The sequence below is a fragment of the Crocuta crocuta genome, unplaced genomic scaffold (assembly GCF_008692635.1).
Source record: "Crocuta crocuta isolate KB4526 unplaced genomic scaffold, BGI_CrCroc_1.0 scaffold92, whole genome shotgun sequence".
In the NCBI taxonomy this organism is placed as follows: Eukaryota; Metazoa; Chordata; class Mammalia; order Carnivora; family Hyaenidae; genus Crocuta; species Crocuta crocuta.
The window spans coordinates 343,383-362,609 of record NW_027528804.1 but is presented as its reverse complement, the minus strand read 5'-3'; the positions used below and the strand labels follow the sequence as shown (position 1 = coordinate 362,609).

Sequence of the window (19,227 nt, the reverse complement as noted above, 5' to 3'; positions counted from 1 at the left end):
TCACGAGATAGCAACAGGTCCTAGGAAGTTTGGCAGAGTTAAGATAAGACCATTAAGGAGTCAATAATATTGGGACCATCTACTTCCTTTTAGTTTAGATTTTCATGGCAAAGGAGGACTTAAATAGCTAATCAGATATGGCATTGAACAAAAGACTTGTAAGCCTCTGGCATGTATATTATATATGAGTATTGGTATAAACATAAATATAGGAGAGGTAATCCAAGAGTATTAACATATTCGCACCACACATTTTTCAGGGAAGCAGAAAGAGCGGGCAATCACAAAACTGCTGTGAAACCGAGGAAAGTGATATTATGTTACCTAGAGGAAGATGAAAACTATGGAATGCATTAAACCAATTTTGGATTTTAGTTTAAAGGTTGGATGACTTGGTTGTGTATACTTGGGCAGGCCTCAGGCTTGCTACTTTCATTTCAAAGGAAGGCAATGTACCAGACAGGAATAAATATTTAGGAAACAAAGATACTTTATTTCATCCCTCCCCAGCTTCCCGTGTAGAAGACAATCTCATAGTTATTTTTAAGTTTTTATTGATTTCTAAAAATTTACATCCAAGTTAGTTAACATATAGTGCAATAATGTTTTCAGGAGTAGAATCCAGTGAATAATCTCCTACCTATAAGATAATCTCATAGTTATGACTGAGTGCTTACTGTGTGACAAACACGTTAGAAGGTACATTGCATATCCTCTCGAATCTTTAACAAATACGTGAAAGATTTCTTTAAACTTTTCTTTTCAAATGCTTATTTTTGAGAGAGAGAGAGAGACAGAAAAAGTGAGCAAGAAGGGGCAGAGAGAAAGGGGGACAGGAGATCCGAAGCCAGCTCTGGGTTGATAGCAGAGAGCCTGATATGGTGCTCAAACTCATGAACTGTGAGATCATGACCTGAGCCAAAGTCGGACACTTCACTGACTGAGCCACCCAGGTGTCCCAATACTATACCCTTCCATAGAAGAATCTGAAGTTCCAAAAAGTAACTAAGATGACACAGTGAGAAAGAAGGGTAGAATTCATTTCTACCTATTCCTGAGTTCATTCTATTAAACTCCATACAGTGAGGCAACAGTGGATTCCTTTAGTTGAGCTCCATAACGAAGAGAACCTATTTTCTAAACTGGAAAAGGTATTAATGTTGGTTTGTGAGTTATATATTAGAAAGGCTCAATGGAGACGAGGTTAGCTAATACATCAGGTTTCGCAGCTTTTTTATCATTATATTAATGGAGTCTGGGAACTAACTCTTGCTATTGATGACATCATCAACAATTCCTCAGTTCCAAGGGGAGGAATACCTTAGTATCAAAATTGTTTCGCTCTCAGAAATTAGAGAAGTCCTTTAATCTGACAAAATCTTTCAAACTGAAACCCAATCTAAAGCACATTAGAATACATATTTTACAATTTCTTCAAGTGGGAGATAGTGTTAGAGGGTAATAACTATAAATATGAGAGATTTAGATCGCTACAAGCGTCTGGAGATGCACACAGGTGTTATTAATCTATTAGTTGGAAGACTAAGTAGCTGGCATTATGATAGTACTCTGTGCACAGGACTATTTTTTAAGCCCACCATTTGCAATTGATTACATGGGCCATCTGTAACTGTCTGTGAATCATGTTAGAAGTTACCCCACTGACATTTATCGAACATTTGTCATGTAGCAAAATGTTTTGTGTAGAAAAGTTGACACGTAATGGTTTTCAGGTTTCACTAAATCAACTTCAGATTCCAGGCTATAGGTACAAACCATCGATGTGTAGTATCCAGAAAAATATGGGTTATGATTTGATTACAGAATACGGCTTCGCTCCAAGCTCTCTGTGCGTAGACCAAAAGGAAAAGGGCTTTTGTTGACAGCGAGGTGACTTTGCACCTCCGTGTGTTCCCGTGGAAGTATCTCGCGGGGGGCTTCAAAAGTGGCGAGGAAAGAAAATGTGGGAGATACAGCTAAAAATGACGTGGGAGTAGCGGGTCGTGATCCGCGGGAGGCTGGGTATTGGTCCAGGGGGAAGAAATGCAAAATCTCTGTTGAGCTTCTGTTTCACGGAGTGGGGGCTACCCTCGCTCGACGCGTACGCGCCACCTGTCAGACCAGAAGAGACGCTGGGGATGGAGAGGGGGGTGGGGAAGAGGGTGCCCCGGGCCTCGGCCAAAGGCTGTGGGCCAGCGGGTCTCGTCCTTCGAAGCGCTCCAGTCTGGAAGATAAGGTGGTCAGGGTGGTGGAAGGAGGGCGAGCTAGACGGAGAGGCCACAACCCGCAACCTCCGGGATCAGGTTGGGAGACTGGGGGCGCTACTGCGCGCCCGTCCCCTGAGCCTCTCAGCTCCTCCTCCCAGACACGTGACCACAGCCGGCGGGTCTCCGCGCTCCCGCTGGGTAGACCGCTCTGTTTCTTCCCTCCCGCCGCCTTGCCCTTCTTCTCCTCGGTTCCCATCCCTCCGCCCTCCCCCCACCTTCTTTCCCAAGTCCCAATAGCGACTCGAGCTGCGAAGTGCCCGCCCCTCCGCCCTATTCTTCGCTTGTTCATTGGCTGAGGCCTCAAGGACGCGTCCGGAGGGCGGGTGGCAGCCATTGGTGGGATGAGCAATCCGAGTTCCCGGATGAGGGAACATACTGCAGTATAAAGGGAGCGGGGAAGGCGGGAGACAGCGCAGTTTGAATCGCGGTGCGACGAAGGAGTAGGCGGTGGGATCTCGCTGGCTATCTGACTAGTCTTTTCTCTACCTTGCTTGTTTGAGCTTCAGCAGAATTCGAAATGGTAAACTTAGCGAAGGCGCTCGCAGGCTCCGCGGGGTTTTGCCGATGGGAGAAAAACCCGTTACACACGGGAGATGGGGGTGAAGTGGCGACGGTTGGGAACGCGCGGAGACAGGATTTGGAAGAGCGGGGGGAGGTGTTTTGTCGGCGGCGAGCGGAGCAGCCTCCGATCTNNGCCGCGCTCGCGCCTGGGCCGCGCCGCGGTGGGGGAGGGGCACGCCGCCCTGGTAATCCTATATTCCCCGTTCCTCCTTCGCTCGCGGGCGTGTGCGCGCCGCAGGCTGGCGGTAAGGCTGGGAAGGACTCCGGAAAGGCCAAGACAAAGGCGGTTTCCCGCTCGCAGAGAGCCGGCTTGCAGGTCAGTGGTGGTTCGTGCAGTCTGGGAACCGTGGTGGCTTTCTTTCCGCCTCTTTTCTTGTTTATCATCGCTCTAGATGGGCGTTTCGTCTTTGCGTGGGTGATGTGGTGTCGCGACTTGGTTTGCCGATACGATAAATATCGAAGGGGGGGCGATCACGTGTGTCGATGCCGGGGCGCGTTGCTGCACCGGCGTCCGTACCCCTTGCTTTGGCGCGCGTGTAATATTACCATCTTGGACTCTAACATCTTTGTGCGTTTATGTTTGTGTGCTCAAAATTAAGTTCCCGGTGGGCCGTATTCATCGACACCTGAAATCTAGGACGACCAGTCATGGACGTGTGGGCGCGACTGCCGCCGTGTATAGCGCAGCCATCCTGGAGTACCTCACCGCAGAGGTAAATGGGTGTACGCCTTATAATCTGGGAAGGGTTTGGGGGGGTTGGGGGGAGGCGACGAGAGGGAAGGAGGAAAGTGATGCAAGAAAAACTCCCAGGCCCTAAACGCAGCGAGGAGCTTCTGAGAACGCTAGAGGGGGCTGGTGTTCATTACGGGATCCTACTGAGCTTGGTTGAGTTTGCTGCTCTTGGAAATAAAATTGCGTGCCCCCTTTTCAAGTGTTGCCAATTCAGGTAGGTAGTGGAGGAAGGCGACATTTGGTAGATTTATCTCCGTGAAGATTTGATTCTACTCCTTGGGCTTTGGCTGGCCTTTAAGGAAAGTTGGAAGGAGATTGATTAGAATCTCCCTTGTAGGTACTTGAATTGGCAGGAAATGCATCAAAAGACTTGAAGGTAAAGCGTATTACCCCTCGTCACTTGCAACTTGCTATTCGTGGAGATGAGGAATTGGATTCTCTCATCAAGGCTACAATTGCTGGTGGTGGTATGTAAATACTAAAATTTTATTCCTTTGGAGAAAAAAATTCTTAAGTTCTCATTAGTAATATTTAGTCCAGAAGAACTATTTTCACTGATCTTCAGTGTATTTGTATTTTGAAATTTGGTTTATGTATGTAACTTAATGAATTTTTACATGCTTGAGCTTTAGATTTAAAGACCTCTTCCAAGTTGAACGTGAAACTGTCTTGGTTTTAAGTGTTGAGTGGTTTTTTAAAATGCATATATTAAAAAGTGGAATTAATCCCTGTCCCTTTCCTAGGTGTCATTCCACACATCCACAAATCTCTGATTGGGAAGAAAGGACAACAGAAGACTGTTTAAAGGATGCCTGGATTCCTTATTATCTCAGGACTCTAAATACTCTTAACAGCTGTCCAGTGTTGGTGATTCCAGTGGACTGTATCTCTGTGAAAAACACAATTTTGCCTTTTTGTAATTCTATTTGAGCAAGTTGGAAGTTTAATTAGCTTTCCAACCAACCAAATTTCTGCATTCGAGTCTTAACCATATTTAAGTGTTACTGTGGCTTCAAAGAAGCTATTGATTCTGAAGTAGTGGGTTTTGATTGAGTTGACTGTTTTTAAAAAACTGTTTGGATTTTAATTGTGATGCAGAAGTTATAGTAACAAACATTTGGTTTTGTACAGACATTATTTCCACTCCAGTGGATAAGCTCAATAAAGGTCATATCCCAAACTAGTTGTGTTTTAAATTTGCTTGATTGTAATAGGGATTCCTTTTTTTTTTTTTTGAGTGGTTATCTCCTACAACAGTAACTTAAGCCTCTCTCTTCTCTTGAAATTGAACTTGTAGATCAACCAAGTCAGAAGACCCAAGTGTAATTTTTTAAAAATGTTATGTAAGGAGCTATTAAAAGTTTTAAAAGGCTGGGAGCTGGAATGGGACAAGTTGCTGCTTCCTAGATTAAGCTTGACCATCCCAGTTCAAATTAGCTGTGCCTGCTCTATGTGATGTCCTCTCCCTGGTGAGCTGTTGCTGCGGTTGGTATGGGGAGGGAGAGGGCAGGTGAAGTCCTGAATTACAGCCACCTCCACAGAGGGAACTAACAGTTTAGACTTTGAAATGTTTTTTTTCCGTGTGCTACAGTGTTTTCCGAAGTGTACTTGAACTAAATTTCAGTAGTTAATCCCTTGGGGGTGGGCCGTGCTGTTCCCATTTTTCAGAAGAGTATTTCATTGTAAGTCCTGAGTCACATACTGATTTGCATGCAAACAATAGCTTGAACATTGTGGAAAAACAAGTATTATTTTGGTTGGGTTGAGTGGCTCATTTTGACACTTGATTTGTGAGAAGTTTCTGTCCTCTAATTTTTTTTTTTCTTAGTTGGAGGACATTACCAAGCAATAAGTGGACCCTTTCCCCCTCAGACCAGCATGACAGGGTTCAGCATTTACGAGGCAATGTCATGAACATGGGAGAGGGGAGAAAACACAAGTAGTTTATTTCTGTGACGGTAACACTTAAAAAAAAGGTGGCGCCTGCCTTGTTTTGGTACTAAAAGCTTAGGATTTGGGCTTTTCACCAGAATAACTTGCAAAACTACAAATAAAAAGTGTTCGTACCTTCCGGATGTACTGGGAGACAATTTTATGGAATATGGGTCAGAAGAAGGGTGTGTAGCTGAAATAAGCCCGAAGTTCGGGCCAAACGACGCTCTAATAGGCTCCTGAACACCTGTGCCGGAAGCGCCGCACGGGGACTGACAGCGCGGCACTCACCTGACCGAAACCTGCTAAGGCTTAAGGGGGCCCAGAGGCGAGCCCTTCGATCCCTGGGAATTTTCCTGTAAACGAGCGTCCCCAGCCCCCCTCCGTCGCCCCTGCCGCCCGGAAGGCGGTTCCTGCCTGNCACCTCGGCGCAGTCCCCCGGCGGGCAGCCGGGCTGGTATCGCCCGCCTCCCCTCTCCACCCCGAAGTTGGTCGGCTCCGAGCTCGTCGGCGCCGCGCACGGACNGCCTTCGAGATGCCGGCTCTCAGCTGACTGGCGAGTGTTGCCGGTACCCCGGTCCGTTTTGGAAAGGTCTAGCTTCATTCGCCTAGGAGATTTGTCCGTCTTACCTGAGTCGGGTTTTATATATGGGTGTTTGGTTGTGTGGTTCCCCCCACCCCCCGCATCCTCACCCTCAAATAAGGCCTAGGCCCCTAATGAGGTGAGGAATGGGGAGCTCAGGTGGCTAATGTACAGGTCTCCGTTCCACCACCTCTGGGGTAGGACACTGTTCCCAAAGCAAACATTTCGAATACCTGAGATGACATTGCTTTTCCCAAGTAGAGAGTTTCTTTAGAAGAGAGGAACACGAATTTGGCAAGAATGAAAGAGTCAGCAATGATTTCCTAAATAGTGTCTGATTTGGTAACACCATAATTATCGATAAATGAGGCAAGTCACTAAGGAATAGCGTACAGGATTCACTTTCGTTGAATTCTCTCTGTTCATGTCCTGCTCTGTAGGCTTTAAAGGAATAATAATAGCCAGCATTTATTGAGCACTTAACGAAGTGCCAGGCCTTGTGCCTAAGTGTTTTATATGAATTGTTTCGTTTACTTCTTGAGCAGTCCTGTGTAGAGGTGAAATTCATTTGACCAGGCTTACTCATGTGTAAACAGACTTTTTGATGAATGAATGAATGCATGAATGAATGAAAATATTTTACCCAAGGTCACAGTATAATTAGTAGCAAAGTCAGAATAGTACTTGCGCTTTCCTGCTCCAAAAAGCCTGTAAGTATTCTGCTCCATTTTCTTGCCCATAGGATACCGTTTCACTCGAGGTCCAAGGTATTTCCAGGTTAAAAAATTATTGATAAGTTAGTAAGAACCTGAGGCAGTTTTATTTTACTGTTTTCTCAATTTTTTTTACATCGTTGAAGCCTTCGTATTCTTTGCTTTCCTCTATCATTTTCATTACGTTAACTGTTGAATACTGTACCAGAGAGGACAGCAAAAGGAAGTGAAAGAAAAGAAAGGAATTGATATTTTTTTAAGTGTGGCAAAAAATACATAATAAAGTAAGTACTTAACCCTTTTTAAGTGTATAGTTCAGTAGTTATAACCATTTTCATACTGTTGTGTAACAGATCTCCAGAAGTTTTTCATCTTACAGAACTGAAATTCTTTGCCAATGAAACCAACCCCCCATTTTCCCTGCCTGCTAGCCTTTCACAACACCGTTCTTTATTTTAAAAATTCGACACTTTAGCTACCTTATGTAAGTGAAATCATACAGTACTTGTCTTTTTTGACCGGCATATTTCACTTAGCATAATGTCCTTTAAGTATTGTTTTAGCATGATACATGATTTCCTTTTTCAAGGCTCTGTAATATTTCACACACACACACACACACACACACACACACACACACCACATTTTCATTATCTGCCAATCGACATTTAGGTTGTTTTTATATCTTGGTATTGTGAATAATGCTTCTGTGAACGTGGCTGTGGAAGTATGTCTCTGCAAGTTTCTCCTGCTTTCAGTTCTTTCAGATACATACCCAGAAATGGGATTGTTCGATCATATTGGTAATTCTATTTTTAATTATTTGAACTACTCTACTGTTTTGCATAGCGGTTGCACCATCTTACATTCCCACCGACAGTGAGCAACAGTTCCAGTTTTTCTACATCACTACCAAAACTGATTTTCTGTTTTTGATAGTAGCCATCTTCAGAAGTGTAAGGTGATATCTCATTGTGGTTTTGATTTGCATTTCTTTAAGGCATAGTGATGTTGAGCCTGTTTTTATATGCTTGTTGGCTTGTTTATATCATCTTGGAGAAATGTCGGTTCAAATCCTTCGCCCATTTTTTAATTGGGTTATTTGTTTTGTTGTTGAGTTAAAGGAGTTCTTTCTATATTATGGATATTAACCCCTTATCAGATACATGATTCACATTTTTTGGCCCGTTCTGTAGGATGTCTTACTGTGTCCTTTGATGTACAGAAGTTTGACATAGTCTCATTTGTCTATTTTTGCTTTTATCACCTGTGCTTTTGATGTCGTATCCAAGAAATCATTGCCCAGACTTAATGTTTTTGCATACCGTATGGATACATGATTTCATTTTAGTCATTATCTAGTTCCTAGAGCCACAGTTTTAACACTAAGCAAAAAACCCCTAAGACAGAATATCTTGGTTTTTGAAGCCCATCTCCTACACCTACTAGTTTGTAACTTTAATCTTGGGCAAGTAGGATAACTTTTCTAGTCTTTGGCTTTTTCATCTGCAAAAATGGGACAGTAATGTACCAATTTCTTGGGGCTGTTGTGAGGATTAAAGGAGTTAATATACACGGAAAGCATTTGATAGTAAGCTCTCAGGTGTTTCAGTATCATTTCTACTTAACAAATGTGAGGCTCTGAGGAGTTTTAAACTTGTAGTTTGTCATTTTTATACAGCCAGGTTGAGTTTTTTTGTTATTTGTTTAATGCTTCATTGAGAAACTTTATTCTTTCAGTGTTTGTTGTTGTTGTTGTTGTTTTAAGTAAGCTCTATGCCCAACTTGGGGCTTGAACTCAAAAGCCTGAGATCAAGAGTTGCATAATCTACCCACTGAGCCGGACAGGTGACCCTATCATATAAGCAATTTAAATCAGTCCGCTAAAGGATACTATGAGATCGCAAAGCACAACACAATTTTTCCTCTTAAAAACATGAACATAGGAAAAATTAAGAAAAGTAACAGTGAAAATTAATAATACAATATCTTGTAAAGATAGTATGTGATTACCAAAACAGTTGTGGTAATAGTTTGAAAACCTTAGTTCAGATGCAGACTTTGCCTCTGACAGTTTTGTAACCTGAGACAATTTACTTAGCATCTCTAAGCCTTGTCTAGTTATATGTGAAATGAAAATTTTGGCACAGGGTCAACGGGAGCATTAGCTGAAATAAAGTTATGCACAAATACTTAGCAAAGTGTATTTTACATAAAATGGTCTCAGAAGAGGTTTATTGGAATAATTTAAGGATTTAGGGGAGGGAAAGGTCTAGAACATTTGTGTAAGTCCTGAGAAAATATTTAATGTAGAAAGAAATTGAAGCTGTCAGTTAAAAATGAAATTTTAAAATGTTATCCTTGGATTTCTCCTTTCCTAGACTCCCATCAAACTCTTATAACTCAGAATTTTGACTGAAGGTTTCTCTGGATGTGTTTTCATACTAAGATAGGCAAACGAAAACATTGCATTTTGACTTCCATTATTTTTATCCAGTGAGTGGGAAAATGTGAGACTAAATTCTAAGTAAATTCCAGAGTTTTTATCCTCTTTACATTCTGTTTTTGCCAGGTGAGCAGTCTGATTGATAAAACACTTTGAAAAATTGGCAAGAATTTTCCTTGAGGACAAACTTGATCTTCAAATGGATCTAGGACATTATTGCTTTCTATGTTTTTCTTTGAGGATATTATTTTATGGATCATTTACTGCAGTGGACTTCTAAGTGAATTGAATTTTACAAATATCCACCTATGTTCATACATGAATTTGGTTTATGTTCGAAGGGATTGGTGTGTAATGACTGGCTACTACATAGGAAATGTACATATTCTGGAAAAATAATTTCGGCAGGCAGAAAAGTAAATTACATTTTAGTTTCTGAAACTGTATATTTGTTGAATTATTGATATATTTTGGACTTCCACAGAGGGAAGATCTCTGTTTTAATGCTTTACTTAGCATTAATGCTCTTTGCNAGGGGGGGGGGGGGAGGGGGCAGTTTTTAGTATAGATTTGTTTGGTTTCTTGTTTTTTGTTTTGGAGAAATGCATTTTGATTGTTTTCAAGAATTTCCTAGTAATTTGAACCAAATGGTGGCCTACAATTTCAAAAAAGGCCATCCTGTGTCTGCTTTAATCAGTGGATAACTCATGTGTGATTTGCAACATCTGTCTGCATAGTACAATTAAAATAGTCCCCTTGTTTTTCCCTCATGTGAGAGATACGTATATAGATTTTTCCTTTTCTTTGCTACATTATTTTAAATTTTAAATCTAATAAAAAAATTCAAAGTTCTGTTCCTCTTTTGTCTCACTTAAAATAGTAAAATAAAGCTTTTCAAGCTGTCGTTACACATGTGGAGTATTAGCCAACCTATTCCTTTTAAGGCAATTCCATTTTCTTTCTATTTCTGACTTAATTAAAATTTAGTGACAAGTACAGATTATACATTCAGAACAATTATTTCAGTTTCCATGTTTCCAAGTTTCAGCTAATAGCCAACTGTTTCAGACACTATAGTTAAGGAAAGAATACTAAATTTGGTTTTGAACCTTAATAGTTTTGTGACCTTGCCTATGTGACTGTCATTTGGAGCCTGAATTTCCTCATCTATAAAATGGGGATACCTTTATCCTAACATATTTACTGATCCACACCTCTTTGTGACTGGGGAGACCATGAGCAATAAGACAAAATTTAGCCCTTGTTGTCTTAGAGCTTGCATTCTAGAGGAATGAAATATGAAGTAGCTGCTCTACACAATAATGGCTCAATTCCTGTCATTCTTCTTTCTTTGTGGAAACCTAGTTATCTCATCTGTAATTTTCACAGGATTATTATAAGGATAGTATGTTATTAAGTGCTGTAAGAATGTCATGTATTATTACTATGGCAAAAGTATTTGGATACTGACTTGGAGTCAGCAGTGTATTACTTGACTTATCTTTTTCTGTCACTTTTAGTGACCTCTTTGACCACAAAATAATTGCTTTAAGTTAAGATTACTCTCCATTTAGATTCAACTGTTCATTCCATGCTTAGTTAACATGTGATTCTTCTTGTGTTGCTGCATTCTTTCTTTCTGCTGTGCTGTGTATATAGCTGTCCCTTTCCCAGATTAAAAAATCCTTTGCCATTAGGAACCATTTTAATCTTCATTATTATTTTTTACTTCCCCAGTACCTGACAGTGTCTGCTTTGGCATATATAAACCTGTATTTTCTGGAATGATACCTATTTATTTAGCTTTATTTCCTTCAATAAAGGTGATTAGCTAAATAAATAAATAAAAATCTTACAGCTCTAAGGCTTATCATGCTAATATATTCACAAATGAAGCTTTTCAGTAAGCAACTAAGTGTGCAAAAATGTATATATCAAAATTATCAGCAAAATTTGGAAAGAGTATAAAGGTTCATCAGTGGGAATTGGTTAAATAAATTGCATTGCTCTCATATACTATGCACCTATTAAAAACGATAATATGCCTCAGTAATTTTCCACCCACTGATCCTTTCACCCTGTTTTTTGGCCATAAATCCCCAGCAGTCTTTGCTGAATTCAGAGTTAGGCCTGATCATTCTCCTATTGCAGTAGTCCTGCATAAGATCTTAAAGGGCGGTGGGGGGGTGGGGGGGAGTGGACCAATATTTATTGCTAAAAAATGAAATACAGGGGCCCCTGCGTGGCTCAGTCAGATAAGCGTCTGACTTGGGTTCAGGTCATGATCTCATGGTTTGTGAGTTCAAGCCCTGCCTCTGGCTCTGTGCTGACAGCTCAGAGCCTGGAGCCTGCTTCAGATTCTGTGTCTCCCTCTCCTTGCCCCTCCCCTGCACTCATTGATGCTCTCTCTCTCTCAAACATTAAAAAATAAAATGCAATACATGATGTATTATGAATTAAATAAAGGTAAGTTGTAAATATATGTAGATTATTCTAATTTTGTTTAAATGTATATAAAAAATTCGACAGCTAACTAGAGAAACCAGAGTTAAATATATCAGAATGGTTGAGTGATTTTTTGTGTGTGTGTGTGTGATTTATAAGTGAGTTTTACTTTGTTATCTTTTTTGATGAGCTGAGAAACATTACTTTTATATTCACACAAATAAAAGCTGTTTCTAGTTTGTGAAAAGGAGGGAAAACATCCATTTGTTTTTCAAATTATGTATTCTTATTTTTAGATTTAGCTACTTATGAACATCATATATAACAGGTGTGCAGTAGAAACTTATGAAACAAAAGCATATCTTGGTTCTTCATGTTTGGATTATTTATGTAAACATTTTTAATGGTATATTTACTTTTTTACTAGTCTTTAATATGGAGTATACTTAAATGCAGATTCCATCAGGGTGGCTCAGTCGGTTGAGCGTCCGACTTGGGCTCAGGGCATCTCTCAGTTCATGAGTCCGAGCCCCGAATCAGGCTCTGTGCTGATAGCTTGTAGCCTGGAGCCTGCTTCAGATTTTGTGCTCCCTCTCTTTCTGCCCCTTCTCCACTGATGCTCTGTCTCTCTCTCAAAAATAAGTAAATATTAAAAAGACTTTTTAAAAAATGCAGATTCCATCAGAACCCCAAAAGCAAAGCAATAGGTGTGGAAAGTGAAAGCATAAAATGATGTATAGTTTTGAAAACCAAAAGGGAATGTAGCCTGGTGTATAAGTACTGTATCTGCCCAACTTATGTTTGTCATACTGCGCATTATTGCAAATGAAATCTCATGTGATAGCTAAGAAAATAAATCAGAAAAGTCCAATGTGTTCTAAATTCTGAGAGTATTTGAATCATATTACCTTCTCAGGCATTGGTTCCAGAGATTGTTAATACAGAAAACCTTACTAATTCCGTTTTTAAGATGACAAAACTGGATATTGAGATCCAGAGGTAATGGAACTTGTCCAAATTTTCATTCTTTAGAGTCAGAGTGTTGTGAGTGCATGTACACATGTAGCCATTTTTTTTTTAATGGCTCTAAAATTTTCTTTTAAATTTCTCTAAAATTTTATTTTAGAGGGAGAGAGAGAGAGAGAGCTACACACACACGCACACACACACACACTCAAGGTGGAAGTGGGGGAGGGGCAGAGAGAGAGAGGGAGACACAGAACCCAAAGCAGGCTCCAGGCTCTGAGCTGTCAGCACAGAGCCTGACGCAGAACTCAAACCCACGAACCATGAGATCATGACCTGAGCTGAAGTCAGACGCTTTACCGACTGAGCCACCCAAGTGCCCTGTACATGTAGCCATTGTTAAGCAGAGTCCCTATGCATGACATTGTAGAAAAATTTTCTGTATCATAAAACTGTTGAAAATATAAAACAGTGGTGTGATCCTGTTTTAGCAATATTCAGCATCTATCTATTAACATGGAATGTGTCCAGAAAAACAATGGAAGAGTATTTTTTGTGCTATAATGAAAGGGAATGTACAGATAATTTCTAACTTGCATGCATAGGAACTTTGTGTCCACCTGTAAATACTAAACATATAAAACCATTTTCATACCTGGCTCCACAAGTCTTAAAAAAAATAATTTCTTCATTTATTAGCTGAACTATTTCTATAAAGAGTTAGTTCCCCTTACCTGTCTTAGGGTTATACACTATTGCAGTTCATACAGGAAAGACAAGTGCTTGATTGCTTTTATTAGTTTTCAAGAAAAGAAGTTGGTTCCCTTTTTTTCCTCTAAGAGCAGTTAATTAGTACAGTTGACCCTTGAACAACATGAGTTTGAACTGTGTGGACCCACTAATCAGACTTTTTTCCATAAAATACAGGATAGTACTGTAAATGTATTTTCTCTTCCTTAAAATTTTCTTAGTAACATTTTTTTCTCCATCTTATTTTATTGCAAGAATAAAATATATAATACATACAACATACGTATTACTCAACTATTTATCTTATTGGTGAGGCTTCCTTCCAACCAATAGTAGGCTATTAGTTAAGTTTTTAGGGAGTCAAAAGTTATACAGATTTATTTTTTAAGTTTATTCATTTACTTTGAGAGAGAGAGAGAAAGAGCACGTCAGTGCAAGTTGGGGGAGGGGCAGAGAGAGACAGAATCCCAAGCAGGCTCCACGCTGTCAGTACAGGGCCTGACTTGGGGCTTGAACTCCCAAACCCAACTTAAAAATCATGAGATCATTGCCTGAGCTGAAATCAAGAGTCAGAGGCTTAACTGACTGAGCTGCTCAGGCACCCCTGTGCATTTTTAACTGCATGTGGACCGGCACCCCTAACTGCTGGGTGGTTCAAAAGTGAGCTGTATTATTTTTTAGGTTTTTGGCCAGTAGGGAGCCCCTTTAGATTAGCTCCTCAGTATAGAGAGATTCCCAATAGTCTTTAATAGTTACTTTGCTGTTTGGTATAACAATGTTTCAGCCTCTTCTTACACTTTTTCTGTAATAGATCTGGAATCAATTGTATCTCCAAAAGCCTTTGTTTCTTTTAGTGGAAAATGGTGTTTCAACAATACAACCTGGCACTAAGGATGCTGTAGCTACTAGATTGTTCAGTGTTTCTGGGCCTTTTCAGTGTACAGACTAGGAAATAACTTTCTTTTTTTAAACTAAAACAGCTTATGAGTTTATGCTGTTACTTGTCATTCAAATTAAGCACTTTGGGGTGTTAAACTTCTCTAGATTATCTTCCTTCCTTCCTTCCTTCTAGCTCATATTTCTGTCTCCTTTCACAGTGGTTATACTTGTTTTCAAGGCCATGGCAAAAGATAGAATATGTCATGATTATTTTTGCTTTCTGCTATACATATAATAGTTTCAGAGTAATTTACTGATACTACTCCACTAATACAATTATTGAAGACAGGTAAATTGTTTTGCATATACTCTCCTCACATTCCTTCCCCAATTTAGGTTTTTTTTTAAAATTTTGAAATAATTATAAATTTCTAGAAAACTCACAAGAGTATTACAGACGTCCCTGTGTATTTCACTCAGGCTTCCTATTTGATAAAACTTACTACGTTAGCCTTATCATGCCCTTCCTCTGTTCTTTCCAGCTATCTCCCCCCTCCCCATGCCTAGAGGCATAATTTGTCCTGACTATACTTTTTCCTGAACCAATTAAAAGTAAGTTGTGGGCATGATGTCCTTTTACCCCTCAGTAATTCAATGTATATTTTCTAAGGCAAGGACACTCTTACATACCCACAAAATAACTATCAAATAAATGAAATTAATGCATATACCTCATTCATATTCTGCCAGTCTTCCCAATTATGTCTTTGATAGTGAAAAGGACATGTTGCATTTATTTGACATGTTGTATTCTCCAATATCATTTTTTCTCCTTTCTTCATTGACCTTAGCATTTTTAATGAGTACAGGCTAGTTAATTTATAGGATTTCCCTCAATTTGGGTTTGACTGGCATTTCTTCATATGAATTTTTGGCAGGAATACATAGAAGTGGTGTTGTGTTCTTAGTATAACATGAGTATAACATATGTGGTCTTTATTGGTTGATGTTAATTTTTTTTTTTTTTTTTTGAGAGTGAGTGAGCATGAGTGGGGAAGAGACAGAGGGAGAGAGAGAAAATCTTAAGCAGGCTCCATACCCAGTGCAGAGCCAATGCACAGGCTTGATGGGGTGGGGGCTTGGGGGCTCAGTGGGGCACTCCATCTCACGATAGTGAGATCATGACCTGAGCCTAAATTAAGAGCCAGATGCTTAATGGACTGAGCTACCCAGATGGCCCTGGTTAATGCTAATTTTGATTGCTTGTTTGAGTTGGTGATTGTCAGGTTTCTCTATTTTAAACATATTTTTTTCCTCTTTGTAATTAATAAATATTTTGTGGGAAAATACTTTGAAGCTGTGTAAATGTCCTGTCCCCCAGCAAACCTTCACCAACTCCTTTTAGCATCCTCCCATGAGTCTCTCCAAACTGTCTTATGGTTGTCAAATGGCACTGTTCTAATTCTGTCATTGCTTCTACAGTTTATTAGTTGGCATCAATTTTATTAGTTTGGATTCATGGATTCTCATTTAATCCATTACTATCATTTTTAATTTCAGCAGAGGGAACCCCTTCAAGCTGACTCCTGTGTCTTTTTGAGACGTCTTTATCATTCTTTGAGCTTCCTTACTTTCTGGCACAAAAAAGTTTTCAGGCTCACTTTTTGTTTTAATTGCCCTGGGAATCAGCTGCTTCTCCAAGGAGCTCTAATTCTTTTTGGTGGACAATGGTACTTGGAAAGAAAGATATGCACACTAGATAGGCTCCTTGCTACAAGGGTGTCATTGCCTTTAGATCCTCAGTAGACAGAGCTAGGGAATACATGTATGTATGATATATGTATGTATACGTAAATCTGTGCATTATATGTGTTTGTATGTGGACATAGGCACCAGAGTTCATTCTAGCCTTCTCCACTTCTATATTTATAATTCTGTTCTCTGACAGTGAGAAATGTGGTTCCTGTTGTCTTCAGTACACTTATTTGTTCATTTCTCCCCATATTTAACGAGTTGCCTCCTTAACCCCTATGGTGCAGGACCCTATCAATCTCAGCCATGTTTTTGGCTATACCTGCCCCTGGGTTCCAATAAACTTCCTTTGTCCAGGCTTCAGCTGCCAAAAGATAGAGAAGGGAAGGGAAGACCAATAATTTCTTTTTTAAAGTAAGAAAGTAAGAGAAAAGACCAAGGAAGCCCATCATTTTAAGAATATTTGAATCCAGAGTTCCTGGGTGGCTCAGTTGGTTAAATGTCCCACTCTTGGTTTTGGCTCAGGTCATGATCTCACAGTTTGTGAGTTTGGGCTGTGTGGCCAGCCCCATGTCGGACTCTATGCTGATAGTGTGAAGGCTGTTTGGGATTCTCTCTCTCTCTCTCTCTCTCTCTCTCTCTCCCTTCCTGTCTCTCTGCCCCTCCCCTGCTTATTCTTTCTCAAAATAAATAAATAAACTTAAAAAAAATGTGAGTCCATCTTTAGTGTCTGAGCATATTATTATATACTGTATGCTTTCTCTTTTAATTGTCACTTAGCCATATTTCTGTAGGTCACCATACATTTAATGCTCACCATCAGTCCTTATATCAATATATTTATAATTGTTTTGGATTCCTGAAACTTGTTCTCTAGTAGATTTCTAGGAATGGCTTGTGGGAACTATGCTCCCTAAATTCTAGAATGTTGAAAATAGTTCATTTATGGTGTTGAGTGCTTGAAGTTAGTTTGGTGCATATAAAATCCGTGGCTGAAATTATATTTTTTTGGACATCTAAATAGGTTATATCTTATTTTTTGCAAATGTTATTGATAAGCAGAGTCTGATGACAATCTGAGTTTCTTCCTCTTGTAAGTTGTTTCATCTTTTTGCCTAACTGTTCTATTGATTTTACTAGAATATATTTTGGTGTTGGTTATTTTGGGTCAATATTCTTGAGTATAAGATTTGCCCTTTCATTTATGGTTTTAGATGTTTTTATCAGAAACGTTTTCTCTCATTATTGTTTTTATTGGTTTTATTCCCTTGCTTTATTTTTCTTTTTTCAGGACTCCTATTATATGTTTGTTGGATGTCCTTTAACTGTTTTCAGTATTTGCCATTTTTTTATAATTTTTTTAAGTTAAAATTTTTCTTCCTTTTAATACTCTTTTGCTTACACAACATTAACTGTAGTTTGTTAATTGTTTATTCTAGTTTAGTTTTCTTTTTTGAATTGATTTTTTTCTTATTCTTTCCTGAGTTTTATCATTTAAGCTCTGAACGAAGAATTTTGGCGGTTCTAATTCTAATTTATTGTGTACTTTCACACAAAAGTGTGTAACTTTTTAGTCTTTTAGCTTGTTTTGAAGTAGTGGTTTATAATGTTTACCTGTTTTGTTGGCAAGTCTTTGTGGTGTATTTTCTTTGTCTTCAGAGATTTATTTTGTTCCTATTTGCTTTTTTTCTGACAATAACTTTATATTGAATTTCAGTTCTCTCATTTTTTTTACTCACTTTTTAAACTCATTTTTATGTGAACTGAGCTAGCCTTTCTAAATTCATTCTTCTCCAGTTTTTGGGTAATGTTTGAAAATATGTCTCATTGTTATGTAAGATCTCTTCACTCCTTTCTCCTTCTCTGCCCTANTCAGTGTGACTTTGTTCTGGATTTTTCACTGATTAGTTTTGAGAGTTTGTAGTGACTAGAGTTTCTATGCCTGTAAGAGTATTTTATTTTCTTTTTTAATGTTTATTTATTTTGAGAGACAGAGAGAGAGAAAGAGAGCAAGCATGAGTGGGGAAGAGAAAATCCTAAGCAGGCTCTGTGCTGTCAGCAGCAGAGCCTGACCTGGCGCTCTATCCCACAAACTGATGTAATGACCTGAGCCAAAATCCGGAGTTGCAGATGCTTAACTGACTGAATTATCCAGGTGCTTCATATGCCTGTAGGAGTTTAGTGTGGATCCTGTCACTCATGCTACTGTAGTGAGCAAAACTCATTCTTTTTTATACACTTCCTCAGTTTTGTCTGCCATGTTGTAATATAGAAAGTCTCTGCACGTTATTTTGGAGTTCTTTTGTTCTGTGGACTGGCAAATGCCCTGTTACCGTGCTCTGCTTCTTCCTACACAGATGGCAAAACCCACATAGATCTCATAGCTATTGGTGGTTCTTCCCTACCTTCTGGTATTTTCGGATTTTGTGTATGAGATTTTGATTTTGCTATCTAATCACTCAGATTTTATGAGAGAATTGGCAGAGATTTAAGAATTTTACCTGCTGTCACATCCTTTTTTCCAGAATTCTCACAAAATTTTTCACATTTAAAAGTTGTGAACCACTAACCTCTAGACCATGTTGGCCTCTACACTCAAGGTTAACATTATGATGCATTAAATACAAACTAAACTATAGTTGAAAATTAGCTATTTAACATGTGTTATACTTGTCTTGTTAACACCTAATAGGTTGGTGTCTAAGAGCCTTTCTGTATCATCTAGAACTAGATATTATAAAAAAATTTCTTACGTATTTGGTGACCTCTTGAATGCATTAATTAGGGAAAAGATAAGGTAGTAAGAAGTATTCATATATAAAACATATAAATAGGGGCACCTGGGTGGCTCAGTTGGTTAAGTGTCTGACTTCAGCTCAGGTCATGATATCGCAGTTCATGAGTTCGAGCCGCATGTTCATGAGTTCGAGCTGTGCTGACAGCTCAGAACCTGGAGCCCATTTCAGATTCTGTTATCTCCCTCTCTCTCTGCCCCTCCCCCCATTCACTCTATCTTTGCCTCAAAAAATATATATATATAAATAAAAAACTATATGTTTGCCACTTTGCCAACACTGATGGAATCTTTAAAAATATGTATATATAACAGTTTTATTGAGATATAATTCACATATCATACAATTCATTCATTTAAAATATACTATTCAGGGGCTCCTGGGTGACTCGGTTAAGTGTCTGAC

General features: G+C 39.3%; 1 protein-coding gene across 1 annotated transcript; it reads left to right on the top strand.

Annotated features, from left to right (window-relative positions):
- The first annotated feature begins 2,642 nt into the window (after nucleotides 1-2,642).
- H2AZ1 (H2A.Z variant histone 1) lies at nucleotides 2,643-4,744 on the top strand. The gene is made up of 5 exons (XM_077755730.1): nucleotides 2,643-2,787; nucleotides 3,067-3,144; nucleotides 3,428-3,541; nucleotides 3,899-4,028; nucleotides 4,305-4,744. Exons 1-5 carry the CDS (start codon nucleotides 2,785-2,787, stop codon nucleotides 4,364-4,366), a joined length of 387 nt encoding a protein of 128 aa, XP_077611856.1. The 5' UTR covers nucleotides 2,643-2,784; the 3' UTR covers nucleotides 4,367-4,744.
- The last annotated feature ends 14,483 nt before the right edge of the window (nucleotides 4,745-19,227 follow it).